Below are 15,856 nucleotides of genomic sequence, written 5' to 3'. Positions count from 1 at the left end.
AACCCAATCACATCCTATATACTCGCAATCAGACTTGTCCTGATTCACCTGACCTTGGTCCCTCTCCTCACACTGTCCTGTTTGGCCTTCAAAGCAAACACAGTCTGTTTCTTCTCTGTTTTGATGTTTCAGTGTTCCTCTTTTACGTTAAGTTCCAGTCTGGCAAAATATCACATTCAGTTCCTTCGCCTCAGTGCCCCCCAGTCATGTGACACTGTTCTTGACCAGCCTCCAGTTCCCCCTGCATGTTTTATCATGGGGTTTCCTCCACTCTGCTTCTGGAGTCGTCAGTCAATCTTATTTTCATTTACTCTCTTGTTCTTCTCCAGCCATCTTTCAGTCTTCTCTTTCAAGCATGGCAAACATGAAACTCAGTGCCCAATGCTTTTCCACAGTTCTTTATCCCACTGTTCAACTGCCCAGCCTGTAATTCACAGTACATGTTGCATACATGCTGCTGCTGGCGTCGTCAGTGTTAATAGTTCGGTTCCTTTTGTCTGCTGTTGATCCACGATGTTCTATCCGTCTTCATCAGGAGATTAGCTGGCCTTTGAGCTTCTTCTCAGAGTCAAGGACAAAGTGCCAGGTGAAGCTATAATTTTAAGCCAAAGAGTGGCCTGTTTTTCCCAATTGTGTTAATCTATGCTTTTGCTGCTGTGCTCAAGGGTTCCAGGTTTAGAGACGTTCACCTGTATTAACACACTAAAGCATACAATTAATATCCTTTTCATTTCTTTTCTTTTTTTTTTTTTTTTTGCTTCATCTATCTGTAGTTCAACTCGTGTCTCTCTCTGGGTTCTCTCTTCACACACTCTGTTCCTTTTATGGGCATGCAGCCCCGGTTACACACACACAGGCACACAGAGCCATATTTCCTGTTTCTGCAGACTCATCGAACTCTTTGTTTTTTCTTTATATGTATAGTCTACAAACCCTCTTTAATTCTACTAACTCTTCATCTAAAAACCATACAGCTTTAGTTCACTCACACTTTTAAATAGAGCTCTTTTGTCATTCAAGTCAAAGAAAAAACTAAAATCTCTACTCATTCTCACAACACACACATGAAATAAAACACACCTGCATTTCTGGCTCACCATAGGTTACCACTTTAAAGTAATATGTTGGTCTTAAGTACTGTACAATGCACTCAACCGATATATATAAGTCAGTCAACACCTATACATCCACAGTAATAAATTCACCCTCTATTATACAATTCTAATGAACAGCATCTCAGTCACAGGCATTTAGCAAATTTTTCAAACAATGATTATTAAGTTCACTCACACTCTAAACTGAAACCAACAGTCTCCATGTGCATCACCGCACCTAATTTGCATTTTCACACACACAGCGTGCATGTTCACAGGCTCTCTAAAAATAACTCACAGAACTCTACCATCCTGTCATTCAGTCAGACTCATCAAACACCCAACTCTGTTTATACATAATTTTACACAGACGCCATATATATACAACTGCACAGATTTTAGGCCTTTTCGCTCCTAACAATTTCGTTAAATTTACCATAACCGACTTTAACGGACAAACCCCAGGTTTTTGGTAGTCAATTCCCGGCCAGACTTTAACTGTCCGTCCAAATTCCTAACCCTAAGTTAATTTACCAGTAGCCAAAAAAGCGCCAGAATAGGAGACTTTAACTCCTAGCAATTTTGAAGGTTCTCCAGGCCTTCCCGGTTTGTCGTACCGTACTAACCCTCAGTCGCCGCTAGGTGAAGGACAAACGTCTTTGTCCAGCAGGGAGCGTTACCTCCGAGAAATATGCGCTTCTTACCAGTTACCGCTGGCGTTCTAGAAAATTTAGAGTAATTTGAACAACAATCTATGAATCCGAACCAGGATTAAGATTGAGGACAACCCCCAACAATTTCGGAGGTTCCCACATCTCCTCGGATGTTGCCCGAAACTATCCCTACTCTTCAGGGTAGGTGAAGGATAAACGTCTTTATCCAGCAGGGAGCGTCACCTCCGGGAAACTTCTTCTCAGGGTTGTATAATCAATGGGACTCTAACCCACGGAATGACCAAATTGCCTACTTTCCACGTGAGACTCTAACTCACTTTAACTCTTTTCCTTTTCTTTGGGACTTTAACCCAGTACTTTTACTTATAACTTATCCTTATTTCAACCAACACACTCATGAGATTACAATCAAAACCAAAATCAAACCAGACATTCACCAGTAGTTTCAGTGATCAGGCTTTGAATTTGACATGCCCAATATGACACCTTTTGGAAATATATTTCAACAGGCAGTGTCTTACCTTTAAATACCCCGGGGAATGCCTGCTCACTTTCACCACTGATTAGCGTCTGCCCGTGTAATCACCACGGACCCTGGATCTCTCCGTCTACACCTCCAAAATCCCCCTTTCACCGGACGAGCCCCCAAATGTTAGGTTCAGGAATTGAGGAGGAAGACCAAAATAACCACCTCTGATCCGGCCGGGTGCAATTAGACGGCATTTTAATGAATACACATGTGGAGTCCAACACTGAGCAGATTTCAGCATTGAACTATCTTACAACCAGAAGTCAAAGCCTTTATAGAAGGAAATAGTACAGCCCACCTCCTTCCTGTTGCTAGGCAAATAATACAGTATACGTCAACTCAAAACCACAATGACTTTTAACACAGTTTAACACAGTTTTAAAAGAACATTGTCTAGTCCCCATGCTGAAAATATAAATGACACTGCTTACTTCTTAAAACTTAAAACTTAACCCTAAAGAAATATAAGTAATTATATTACAGTCAAACTGTTAAAAATTACAATGGTCAGCATGCTCTGTTGGAAGTTACAAATTATATCCTGAACAGGGCATCTTTCCGGACCTGACATAGGAAACAGCCTCCATCATTTCATTAGATCTGAATTTGGACTGTTTCCCTCTGGATGAGAACCAAGTCTGTCAAATCTATTGATCCAACACAAACTATCAAACACATTGGCTCACAGTCAGATTGGCTTTGTATGGATGGTGTAACAGGGGCTGGGAAAGGATGCTGAAAGCTGAATATAATACAGAACAATAACATATAATCATGTAGAAACATGATCTTCAACAGGCACACTTCTATTATTCATGATCACAAAGAACTTGTGCAGCCCTGAGATCAGCCCTAATATATGAGTGTGTTTGCCCAAAGATTGAAACAGCATCAACATGACAGCTGTAAGAAATCTTCTCTCAGCCTTGTTTGGCAGAAGATCCCTGCAACAAAGATTGTAGCTGAAAGATGACGTGTGTAAAGTTTGTCTTTGGGAGGGTTGAGGCTGTTTTTAGACCTTTGATAGTTTCAATCCAGTTCTGAAAGACAGAAATAAAAACAACATCATTAAGATCAGATCATGGAGCTGTTTCCTGCCTTGTTTCTAGCTTCACATTACAAGACTTTACTACAATAAAGATGCTAACATGTATCTGTAGCAACAACATCATTGAATCTGTAACAACTGGAGCCAAACCAGTGGCTCTGCTGGGATCACTGGTGAGCCAACACTTCCTTGTTGATGCAGATTTCAGGGCTTCCTGTTGCTCCTCCGTTATAACTGTTCTCTCTTCTCAACACATGATGACACAAAGGAATCAGCAGTGACGAAGATGATGCTGAAGCACACATTTCACACATATAACAGAGCAGTCCAGTTACACACACCTCTGCTTGACATTAGGCCTCAAACAAAGACACAAAACACTAACTTGACTCTAAATAGAAGAAACTGGCAGCTTTTTCTGTTCTGTGCTTATTTATATTTGACACACATGCTTCTCTTTGTGCAAACACACATCGCACTATAAGGGTAACCTAGCACACAATGATTGGACAGCACAGTGATGATGCTGGGAGATCCTATACGAAGCAACACAGAAACACTGAGAACTTTAAACATTGATTATATTGAGATAAGCAGCCGACCCAGTCTAGATAAAGGCGAGCAGCTGGGACCGCTGCTGCACCAAAAACAGGTTTCAGTGTTTCCATGTGTGTGTGTGTGATGTCTTTACTTATACTGGTCAATAGACTTTAGTCAACACATGATTGAAAGGTGTTACACATGAAATAAAAACAGTGTTTCATCTTTATTCCTGTGAAGCAGCTGCATTATAACCAATCTGCTCCTTTGTGGCCTTTAAAACAGCTTAAATAACTGTTGTTATATTTGTTTCTGCTCCTCTTGGACAGACGACTCTTGAAAAGACATTTTTGAATTTCAATGTGACTTTAACTGGATAAATATGGGATATATAAACGTCTGCAACAAACTGATTCCAGCTTCTACCTCATGATAGGAATGTTTTTGTGGCTCAAGATGACCTGATATCTTTCATGATGGAGACATTTGACACATGTTTCACATATTATAGACCAACAAGTTATTCATAGCAGTTTAAATACGGGGAGTCACTTTTGGGCCCAGCAGATAAAACAGAGCCAATATTTCCTTCTTTATTTAAGTGACGTGTGTCACAGATGTGACCTAGTAAAGTGTAGCTGAACATTAGTAACGTTATTAACACTCTCAGCTCGTCCTTGTTCCAGACCTGAAGATCCTCTTCTTTCATTCAGCAGCAGCTTCAGGTCTCTGATGGTCCAGGCTTGTTGTTGGGAAACAGCCCTGCTGGGATGATGGTGTCCTCACAGAAACAGTCAGTGATGCTGTTGATCTCCATCACAGAGCACGTCCCAGTCTGCAGGCTCAGTCCTGCAGGGCCTCGCTGGCTTCCTGACTCCACCCAGTCAACAACAGGAAGTGTTTGCAGGAACAAAGTGAGGCTGTGGTCAAACAGGAGTTTTTATCTCCTGGCTCTGACTCTCACTGCGGCCCCGCTGCTGTGTCAACATGTGTTTGTGCTAAACAATGATGGAAAGTGTTATAAATGACTTGTTGGCCTCTGATCTGTCACAAACAGCTGAAACGTGTCTCTCATGAGTCACATGAAGGTTTCTGACAGAAAGGACAAAAAGTAGCTGCAGTCAGTTTGTGTCATTTTTATATTTATTCATCTGGGAGAAAAATCTGAGGGACATTAAAATGTGTTTTTCAACAGAGACAAGAACATAAATATAACGTCACAGGTAAATGAACATATTTCAAGTAAACAGCTGGACTGATCAGGTCCAAACACAGAGTGATCAACAAACAGCTGTCATATCTTTATATATAAGCTCTTTATAAATCCTGTTCACTGCAGTCTGTTTACTAATAATGTCAAACTGTTAGAAACACAGAAACATGGTCTTTGTTGACATAAAGCTGTCTGGGATCCTTTGTTGTTCTTTTGATGCAGAGTTACATTATAAATATAAAGAGTTATTTCAGAGTCTCATCAGTTTTCCTGCATGTCTTTATTGAACACATCAGCAGGGCTGAAGCTCTCATGTTAAACACACACTGATCTATGGACACGTTCATGTGTTTCTAACAGAACCAGGCTGTTATCAGCTGCACTAACATGATGTCACACACACTGAATGTAACAGTGACATCATCACACAATCAGCTGTGATTGTTTCACTGTCATCAAACTAGTCAACAGGAAGTAGAATCAATAGAAACAATCATTTACTGACAGCATGTCTGATGGAAATAAGTGCAGATTATGTATGAAGTATAACTGCACACAGTAACTGTGTTACAATAAGGACTTAACAGCGCCCTCTGCTGGAGTGTTTCAGTACTGCGTTAACTAGAATACACCACCTCCTCCTCCTCCTCACACCACCTGCTACAGCTCTACTCTTCTATGACTACAGTCATCCACAGCACTGATGTGAGGTCACATGGTTCATATGTAAGGAGCACAGAGACGTGCTAGCAGCTGACCTCAGGTCAGTTTAATGACTGTGAGCAGCAGCTGTGTTCTTGTCACTGTGACAGGGAGACACTCTCAGACACAGCGCTCATGTCAGCTTGTTCTCATGCAGGAGGATCAGGAGCTCCATGTTTGTCTTCATGTTTGAATCATGATGTGTTTGTGCCATCAGAGTCTGTCATGAGTACTCAGGGTTTCACAGCAGCTCTTCTGGATGCTGACGAGGACTCCAACCTCATGTTTCACCTCTCTGAGCTTCTGATGTCTGTGAACACTCGTGTTTCTTCTCTGGGCTCATCTGGACAAAAACACCTTTCTGTGTTTGGCTCCAGCCTCATTGTGACCGACAGGAAGTGTGTTATCCATGAGCTTCTTTGTTTCCTGCTGTGTTTCCTGTCTGTGGACAAACACGAGTGTTTCAGCTGAGGACTTGGTTCCTTCCACCTGTCCATACAGGACATCACGCTGTCTTTTCTCTTTAAATGCAGCTCCAGGTCCTTCCACGTGCTGTATTTGTGCAGTTTGTAGTGTGTCCTGGGAAACGTAGCACACATGGTGTTCTTCTGCTGTTTCCTCCTTTCACTGAGTGTGAAACACTGACGCTGTGCTGTTGTTCACAGAGCTGATTGTAGCTGCAGCTGGACTCTGTCATCTAACTGAATGTGTTGGTGCTGATCACGGGGCTCTGAGGGGGGAGCAGCAGGAGGACTCTGGATGCTGACGTCAGTGTATCTGTGGAAGCTCACACAGCGTGTCTCTGTCATTCAATATTGTGCTAAATATTGTATCTATGCTAAGATGAACAGACTGTGTGTTCACTGGTCTCTGTGCTGCTGACTGCTTTGCTCTGATGTCATCATCACTCCCTCCTCCACCCTCAGCAGTCCCAGCATGCTGCTGTGGTGCACCCCACCCTCACTCTACACCTGAGCCATAGACCACACCCTCCACCTCAATATACACCACAGTTTTCTCTGCTATGGAAATGAGATCAGGAGGAAATCATTATTATTATTATTTAATAAATGCTCACATTAATGTGGGCTTATTTGTTTCATATTAGAAACATTAGTTGAGTGCTTTTAGTATAAAATGGTGAAAGTCCCTCTTTTTGCTCCTCCCCTCACCTGTGGATGGACGGTGCTGTTACCGTGGTGACAGCTGTGAGCTTGGATGTGTTTCAGTCCTGCCTGGTTATCACTGCAGGAATCTTTCACATTTATTACAGGTAATAACTCTGATTTTTCTGTGTATTATGAACTAAATGTATCCTGATACACACAGAGATGGATGAGCAGAGGTCACATGATGAAAGAAAAAACATGGAGTCTTTGATTTATTTAGATATTTATTGATGAATGCAAACAAACCCTGACACTGAACCATCGTCGAGCAGAACAAACCTGATCACATGACCTGCTGACCCAAACAGTGAAAAGCTCCATGGCAACAACAACAAACAGCCTCACATATGTTAACAGAGGCTGTTAGAAGCACAGAGTCTTTACAGTCTTTCTCCTGTTTGTACACAGATCTCTGCACATCTTCATCACAGTTACTCACAGACGTGCAGAGTGTGTGGATATCAAAGCTAAGTTTCCACCATGTTTGTAGTCTGTACTGGGACTCATGGAGCATCTCTCTATGAGCACTCAGTGCTTTAAACAGTGAGTCCCAGTTTAACCAGCAGCCTTCACACCACACATCACACAGACATGGAAACTTCAAACCCTCAGACTGAAGTCACTGGCAGTCTTTAATTAATGAATAAAGCTGGTCAAATCCATCACGTGGACACATGTGATTGTGTAGTATTGATCCCAATGCTGGTATTAGTCCTGGATCAATAACACTGGATGGATGCGTTCAGCATGGAGCCCTGAGCTGTGTTACAGACAAACATGAAACTGACAGGTCTGTGTCATTCACAGTCTGTAACACTTCTAAACAACAGAGGCTGACCCAAGTGCCTCAGAGCCAGGCACGCTCACATCACAGCTCTCTAAATAAGTTTCAAAATAAGAGCTGAAAGCTGTGTTTGCTTGTGTTAGCTTATTATTGTGGAGACTAACATTCAGTGATCATGTGTTCAGACTCATAATGATTACTCTCATAAATCCTGATCTTTGTATTTACTGTGTGTTGGATCAATAACTGAGATTCATCGTATCACACAGCTGTGCTGCTGCTGGTGATGTCAGCACATCTGGAACAATACGAGGTATCTGCTACCAGACTGAGCAGGACGTGAGACCTGTGGACTGTTTAAAGCTGTCCCTCCACAGCTCACTCAGACCTGATCCACACCTCAGTGAGATTCTCTGACTTCCTCAGTAGAGACAGAAACCATTCAGATCTGGGACGATCAGCTGACTGATGATGTCACACAGACTGTGTTTTTCAGGAACAGTGATTCTGATGTGAGCCTGCTAGCTGACAGCAGACCTGATGAAACCACATGTTGACATCTGTGAGGACAGACTGGACTCTTTGACTGCACCTTGGTTCTCCTCAGAGGTCTGTACAGGAGCATGTCCACCCCCACTGAAGATCTCAGTCACTGTGAAACATAGAAAGCTGCTTGTGTGGCCTCTGCCTCACATGTAGATGCAGCTACAGGTTTCTCTGTCAGTCAGACTGAAACAGTGTCCTGATGCTGCATCATTCAGCTCTGTGCCCCAGTCAGCATCACTGTGTCTCCCAGTGTCAGTGTTTCTTTTCCTGTAACACTCAGCACAGGCTCAGCTGGTATCCAGTGTTGGACTTTCAGCTGCTGTCATAGATCCTCTAACATAGATCAGCTCTGCTACATGTTGTTAGATCAGTGCAGCTGCCTGTCATGTCCTGATGTTTCTCTGGGTCAGCAGCTTCTCCATCAGAGGTTCACATGGAGCTGATCCAGTATCTCCAGTAACTGTGTTCTGTGCCTCACTGGTTCATCCTTCTGTCTGTGTGACGTCAGTCAGATGTTAAACTCTGTAATCTTCACTGTGTCACAGAGTTCAGTGAGTCCTGTTATTCACAGTATCAATCAGATCATCAGAGATGATCAGCAATCAGTGGTGCCAACAGCACCTCCTGTGGTGAGAGGATGCAATAATGCAATGCAGCATTTTTACACTGAACACTTGCAGTCATGGAAACTGTCTGTTGGATCTGTGTGACGTTGCTTTCTTGTGTTGCTTTCTTGGTTAGAGTTCCTCACAAATGTCCAGATGATTCTTCTAATGAGGCGTCGACCATGTTTTCAGTTCTTTGGAAGAAAACATCGCCCTTTGCCATCCTTACTTTTCTTTGACTTCTTCAAATGCAGCTGAACTCCAGCTGGTATTTGATTGGACTCTGCAGCTGTTTCTGGTCATCAGTTCATTCCTGCAAACCTCTGAACCTGAACAACAATGATGCTGCATTGCTGGCTGATCCCAAAAGGTTGATTCTGTTCATCTGGACGTTTTCACGTTTGCTCACTGATCAGGTGACTTCTTCAGTCTCAGCTGACTGCAGTTTTACAACCTTACAAACAGCACATTTGCACAATGACTGGAACCAGCAGCACCTGATATATATGATACTAATATAATACATATATAATCCATACTAATGATGAAGGAACTGAGCTCACAGTGTTCATTCAGTGAACTACTCAGTTTATTTTGGCCTCAGAAATGCTCACTCTGTTTGTACATCACTGTCAGCAATAGACTCATTCTGCTGTGTGGACAGGAACACATGTGACATCACTTCCTGTTTGTTTGTGACTGAAGAAGTTTACAAGGAATCATTTAGAAGAGTTTCAAACATCAACTGATTGAATCCATGAATCTGAAAACGTGTTTGTGAGTGAAAGAGACAGACATGTACAGACTGAACTATCTGTTCAACAGTCAGAGTGTTTCTCTAACAGGAGACACTCTTTACACTCAGCACAGGGACACTGAGCAACCAGGAGACCAGAGTCTAAACCCAGGATAAAGAGTTTGAGTGAATGTGGTGTTGAAGGTGTGGAGGTGGATCAGAGTGTCAGACGAGACTCTGTAGAAGGACAGAGTGCCAGCAGGACAGTCCACATACACTGCTGCTCTGTTAGAGACGGAGGAGGAGGGGGAGGAGGAGGAGGAGGAGGAGGAGGAGGGGGAGGAGGAGGAGGAGGAGATGGATGTGTGTCTGTTATTGTGCCAGACAAACTTAGGACCATCATCAGAGCAGTACAGACTCCAGGACTGATCATTGTGTCCAAACCAACAGTCATAACTGCCTCCTTTCCTTCTGATGCTTCGGTAACTCACTGATATATGAACGATTCCTCTCCACTCGACCTCCCAGTAACAGCGACCAGTCAGACCATTTCTACACAGCAGCTGAGGAAGAACATCAAATCTGTCTGGATGATCAGGATATGACTGAACCTCCTCCACATGTGTCACCTTCCTGTTGTTGTCAGACAGTTGGAGGCTTGTGTTCAATGTGTTTGTGTCGATTGTGAGTTGACAGGAATCTGATGGAGAGAACAAACACAATCCAGCTGCAGTTATTGATCCATCATCTGTTCATTGATTGACACTTTGATGATGACTCCTGACATGATGAAGATGGTTGAATGTGTGCTGCTTTGTTTTCATGAATCCCATTAAAAACACACTTACACTTCCTCAGACCTGGTCTCAACCATCGGACTCCAGCAGGCTCCACCCTGAAAGGAGGAGGGGTCAGAGCAGTCAGCATGCACACATGGACATTACATGGCTCTCATACACACACTGTTACACACTGAGCTCAAAGCTCGGCTCCATTGTTTTATTTAAAGAAATCTACATTTATTTATCAGCACATTTAAAAACAGCTTGAGCCAAAGTGCTGCACAGAGCAGAGATAAAATAGGAAACATACACAGTAATTACTATAAAGACTCGTCAGGATTGAAAGCTACAGAGTACAAATGTGTTTCCAACCGGGTTTTAAAAATGTCGAGTGTTGGTGACGACCTGATGTGAAGGGCGACTGTTCCAGAGTTTGGCTGCAGCGATCGATAAAGCTCACCTCTGTTTTTACAGCTAGTTCTGGTCAGAAGCTACTTATCTGCAGACCTGAGGGCTCGACTTGGATTATTTTTGTTAAATAGAGATAAGACGGAGCCAATCCATTCAGAGATTTAAAGACAAACAAGATCTGGAAGTGGATTCTACGACGTACTGGTAACCAGTGGAAAAAGCTGGTGATGGGTCGTCTAGCACAGAGCCACCGCTGGAACCAGACAATTCATGAGAGAGAGAACTGTGACAGCGCCGTTCCTTCGCTTGACCTCAGTCGCTCTCGTCTGCTCCCTCATAACACTGCTCTTTATTGAGGTTACATGAATATGCATAAGTTCATTAACATATGACATCTTACACAGGTATGAACAAAGAGTACCAGTCTGTGCATAGTGTAGGTATGTGTGTGTGTGTGTGTGTGTGTGTGTGTGTGTGTGCGTGTGTGTGTGTGTTCCAGATGTGACCCTGTGACCCCAAAGCTGCTGCTAAGAGTCCAGCGGTCCCCCTAACAAAGGGCTCTTATACTTAAGCAGACACAGAGTAGGTGTCCTCCTACACCATAAATCAGTAAGAGAAGGTACGACCTCTCTCATAACCCCAAGTTGTGTGTGCATACCAGAGCACTCTGGAAGGCACACAGAGTTTTTACAGACTACTAAGGATCAGACCTCTATTATTATGCCATCAATTATAAAACTCTAAGTATATATGAGTAAATATTTCTAAGCATAAATGACAATCAACAATATAAACCTTACAGCTGGTTTTAAAAGCAGAATTTATATGTTTCTCAAATGAGAAAGAGCTATCGAGAAATATTCCTAAATCTTTAGTTCTGAACTTTTCCAGTAGGCCAAGGTCAAAATTATTCGATAATGCTAATTGCTTGAAGACGTTTCACCTCTCATCCGAGAAGCTTCTTCAGTTCTAAGGTCAAATGGTGGAGAGTCCCAGATTTAAACCCAGTGGAAGTTTCCCCCCAAAGAGGGACAAAGGACCCCCTGATGATCCTCTACCTAATCACATGAGCCAAGGTGTGAAAGTGGGTGTGGGTCCCAATCAGCCAGGGTTTCGGGTGAGCTCATTGTTAAACCTGGCCCCACCTTGTCATGTGAATTCCTGAGGTCAGATGGCCCAGGATGTGAGTGGGCGTTAAGGCGTCTGGGAAGGGATCTTAAAACTGGATTATAGATGGCAGACAATTGGTGTCGTAAACCACCGCCTCTGTTCAAAGATGGTCGCTCACAGTGGACGTAAATGGCTTCTTTCACTCCTCTTTCAAACCATCTGTCCTCTCTGTCCAAAATGTGAACGTTGGCATCCTCGAAAGAGTGACCTTTGACCTTTAGATGCAGATGGACTGCTGAGTCTTGTCCCGTGGAGGTGGCTCTTCTATGTTGTGCCATGCGCTTGTGAAGTGGCTGTTTGGTCTCTCCAATGTAGAGGTCTGGGCATTCCTCACTGCACTGTACAGCATACACCACGTTGTTAAGTCTGTGTTTTGGAGTTTTGTCTTTCGGGTGAACCAGTTTCTGTCTGAGTGTGTTGCTGGGTCTGAAGTACACTAGGATGTCGTGTTTGGAGAAAACTCTCCTGAGTTTCTCTGATACACCGGCTACATAGGGGATGACAATGTTGTTGCGTCTGTCTTTCTTATCCTCCCTCGCTGGTGTCTGATCTTCTTTTCTGTGCATCTTTGCTGACTTTATAAATGCCCAATTAGGATAGCCACATGTTTTAAGTGCTTCCTTTACATGTGTGTGTTCCTTCTTTTTCCCTTCAGGCTTAGAGGGAACATGTTCTGCCCGGTGGTGTAGGGTCCTGATTACTCCAAGTTTGTGTTCCAGAGGGTGATGTGAGTCAAAGAGGAGGTACTGGTCCGTGTGTGTGGGCTTCCGGTAAACTTCGATGTTGAGGTTGCCATTCTCTCCAATGTGCACGGCGCAGTCCAGGAAAGGCAAACAGTTATCCTTTGTGTCTTCCCTGGTGAACTTGATGTTTTTATCCACGGCGTTAATGTGCGCAGTGAAGGATTCCACTTCTTGTGTTTTGATTTTGACCCAGGTGTCGTCTACATATCTGTACCAGTGGCTGGGTACTGGCCAAGAGCCTTTCTTTCCACTTCCTCCATGTAAATGTTGGCTACAATAGGTGACACGGGGGAGCCCATGGCGCAGCCATGTTTTTGTCTGTAGAAACCTTCGTTGTATTTGAAATATGTAGTGGTGAGGCAGAGGTCTAACAGTGTGCAAATCTGATCGGGTGTGAAGTTGGTCCTGTCCTCCAAGGAGCTGTCTTCTTGTAGTCGTTTTCTGACAGTCTCCACTGCCTCCGTAGTGGGTATGCAAGTGAAGAGGGAGACTACATCAAAGGACACCATGGTTTCATCTGGTTCCAGGGTAAGTTTCTGGACCTTGTCAGTGAAGTCGGTGGAGTTCTTGATGTGGTGTGGGGTGTTCCCCACGAGAGGTGCAAGGATGGTAGCAAGGTGTTTCGAGATGTTGTAGGTGGCTGAATTTATGCTACTGACAATGGGTCTGAGAGGGATACCTTCCTTGTGGATCTTAGGAAGTCCGTAGATGCAGGGTATGGCATCTCCTGGGTAAAGGCGGTGATATGTAAGGCGGTCGATGATTTTGTCCCTTTCAAGGTCTTGAAGGCAAGCTATAACTTTCTTTTTGTAGCTGCTTGTGGGGTCTCGCTTTAAGGCTTCGTAGGTATTGGTGTCACTGAGGAGAGTAGTGATCTTTGTGTGGTAATCCGTTGTGTTTAGGACCACGGTGCACCTTCCCTTATCGGCTGGTAATATAGTGATGTTGTGGTCTTTGCTCAGGGAAGCGACGGCCTTCTTTTCTTGTAATGTGAGGTTAGAGGGAGGGACTTTGGCACTGGAGAGGGTGGCTGAGACTTTCATCCTGATCTGTTCTGCTTCTGTCTGTGATAATTTGTTGATCTGTATGGCAGTTTCTGTGGCTGTGATGAGGTCCACTATGGGCAACTGTTGCAGAACAATGGCAAAATTGAGTCCTTTGGCTAATACGTTCTTTTCAGGTTCAGTGAGATTCCGGTCTGAAAAGTTCTTCACCCATTTTTTCTGACTGTCCTCAGGTGTATGTTCTTCTCTGAGTTGTGTAGATTCAGACTGAGGAGTGAGTGTTTTTGAAAGCAAGGTGTGGAATTTCCTGCGTTGTCTTTCTTTTGCTTTAGAGTGTTGGGCCCGCTGAGCCTTGTCCACAAACTTGTAAACCTCTTCTAAAATTGGAGAGGGTAGAGGGGTTTCCAGTTCCTGCAGAGTCTGGCTAATCTTGCTCTGGAGGGCATCTATAGTGAAATGGACCTGTCTTATCCTTTCACTTAGAAGCTGATTTTGTGCTCTCCGTAGAATCAAGTCCGCTCTGTGTCCTCTGACAGTGGATCCAAGGTGCAGGCTCTTAGGAACAACTCTGCTTTGTCTGCATCTCAGGTTGAAACGGAGATGGTTCCTATAATCCGCTAGTTTTCTTGATTCCCTTTCATACTCCCGCACCAGTTGAAGGGTGTTCCTCCCAAAATGTACGGCAATATGTCTGTGAAGGTTCTCAGTCATCCAGGTCATTGTAGTCTAAGGAGCTTGGAAAGAAAAGCGTCTGGACTTCTTTAAGTTGCTTTAAGACGTTTCACCTTTCATCCGAGAAGCTTCTTCAGTTCTAAGGGTCAAATGGTCAAGAGTCCCAGATTTAAACCCAGTGGGAGTTTCCCCCCAAAGAGGGACAAAGCAACTTAAAGAAGTCCAGACGCTTTTCTTTCCAAGCTCCTTAGACTACAATGACCTGGATGACTGAGAACCTTCACAGAGATAATGCTAATTCTTTTCCCTTGCATTATAACGATGTGAGGAGTTAATGCTAAGTGTGCTGCCATTAGCAGCTAATTCTAATTAGGGGTGAATTATTATTACCAGCTAATGCTAATATCGTTTTCTCTTCCCTTTTAACAATGTGAGCAGCTAGTTCTAGGGTAGGCTGATGCTAGCAGCTAATGCTAATTTGATGTGAATAAGCATTATATTAGTGAGGAGTTAATGCTAAGCAGACTGCCATTAGTGGCTAATGCTAATTTTAGGTGAATAGGAATTGGCATCTAATGCTAATGCCATATTTTCTTGCTTTATAACAATGTGACCAGCTAATGCTAAGTAGGTTGCCGTTATTAGCTAATACTAATTTGAGGTGAATTACCATTTTCCGCTTATGCTAACAATGTTTTTTCTTACTTTTTAACAATATGAGTAGCTAATGTGAACACTATTTTTCATTCAATTTTAACAATGTGAGCAGCTACTACTGAATAGGTTACCGTTATTAACTAGTGCTAATTTGATTTGAATTAGCATCATCCGTTAATCTTTTCCCTTGCATTATAACAATGTGAGCAGCTAATGCTAAGAAGGCTGCTGTTATTAGCTAATGCTAATGTGATGCGAGTTAGCATTATCTGATAATGCTATCACTTTTCACTTGCTGTTTAACAATGTGAGGGGTTAAATGTATTAATTATTAATTCTAATTAGGAGTGAATAATTATTACCGGCTAATGCTAGTGCTATGTAGGCTGATGTTAGCAGCTAATGCTAATTTGATGTGAATTAAAATTATACGCTAATGCTAACACTGTTTTCCCTTACTTTATAACAATGTGAACGGCTAATGCTAACACTCTTTTACCCAGCATTACAACAATCTGAGCTGCTAATGCTAAGAAGGCCACCATTAACACCTATGTCTAATTCAAGGCAAATACGCATTAGAATGTAATGCTCGTATCGTTTTCCTTTGCTATATAACAATGTGAGCACCTACTGCTATGTAGACTGCAGTTAGTAGCTAATAATAATTTAATGCGAGTTAGCATTAGTAATAATTTAATGCGAGTTAATTATCCGATAATGCTAACAATTTTCACTTGCAATATAACGATGTGAGCAACTAATGCTAAGTATACT

At 42.9% G+C, this 15,856-nt stretch overlaps 2 protein-coding genes and 1 pseudogene across 2 annotated transcripts in view; all 3 read right to left on the bottom strand.

Annotated features, from left to right (window-relative positions):
* Positions 1-15,856, bottom strand: part of LOC134620409 (NACHT, LRR and PYD domains-containing protein 12-like) — a 365,684-nt gene that overhangs the window by 189,185 nt on the left and 160,643 nt on the right. The window lies entirely within an intron of this gene.
* On the bottom strand, positions 9,476-10,624 carry LOC134624190 (stonustoxin subunit alpha-like). Its single transcript, XM_063469177.1, has 2 exons — positions 10,489-10,624; positions 9,476-10,340 (listed from the first exon to the last, which is right to left on the bottom strand). The coding sequence occupies exons 1-2, from the start codon at positions 10,565-10,567 to the stop codon at positions 9,766-9,768; spliced, it is 654 nt and encodes a 217-aa protein (XP_063325247.1). The 5' UTR covers positions 10,568-10,624; the 3' UTR covers positions 9,476-9,765.
* Positions 12,021-14,470, bottom strand: LOC135932581 (uncharacterized; annotated as a pseudogene).

The sequence above is a fragment of the Pelmatolapia mariae genome, linkage group LG3_W (assembly GCF_036321145.2).
Source record: "Pelmatolapia mariae isolate MD_Pm_ZW linkage group LG3_W, Pm_UMD_F_2, whole genome shotgun sequence".
Taxonomy (NCBI): domain Eukaryota; kingdom Metazoa; phylum Chordata; class Actinopteri; order Cichliformes; family Cichlidae; genus Pelmatolapia; species Pelmatolapia mariae.
The sequence above is the reverse complement of the archived record's forward strand: the minus strand, read 5'-3'. Positions and strand labels throughout refer to the sequence as shown.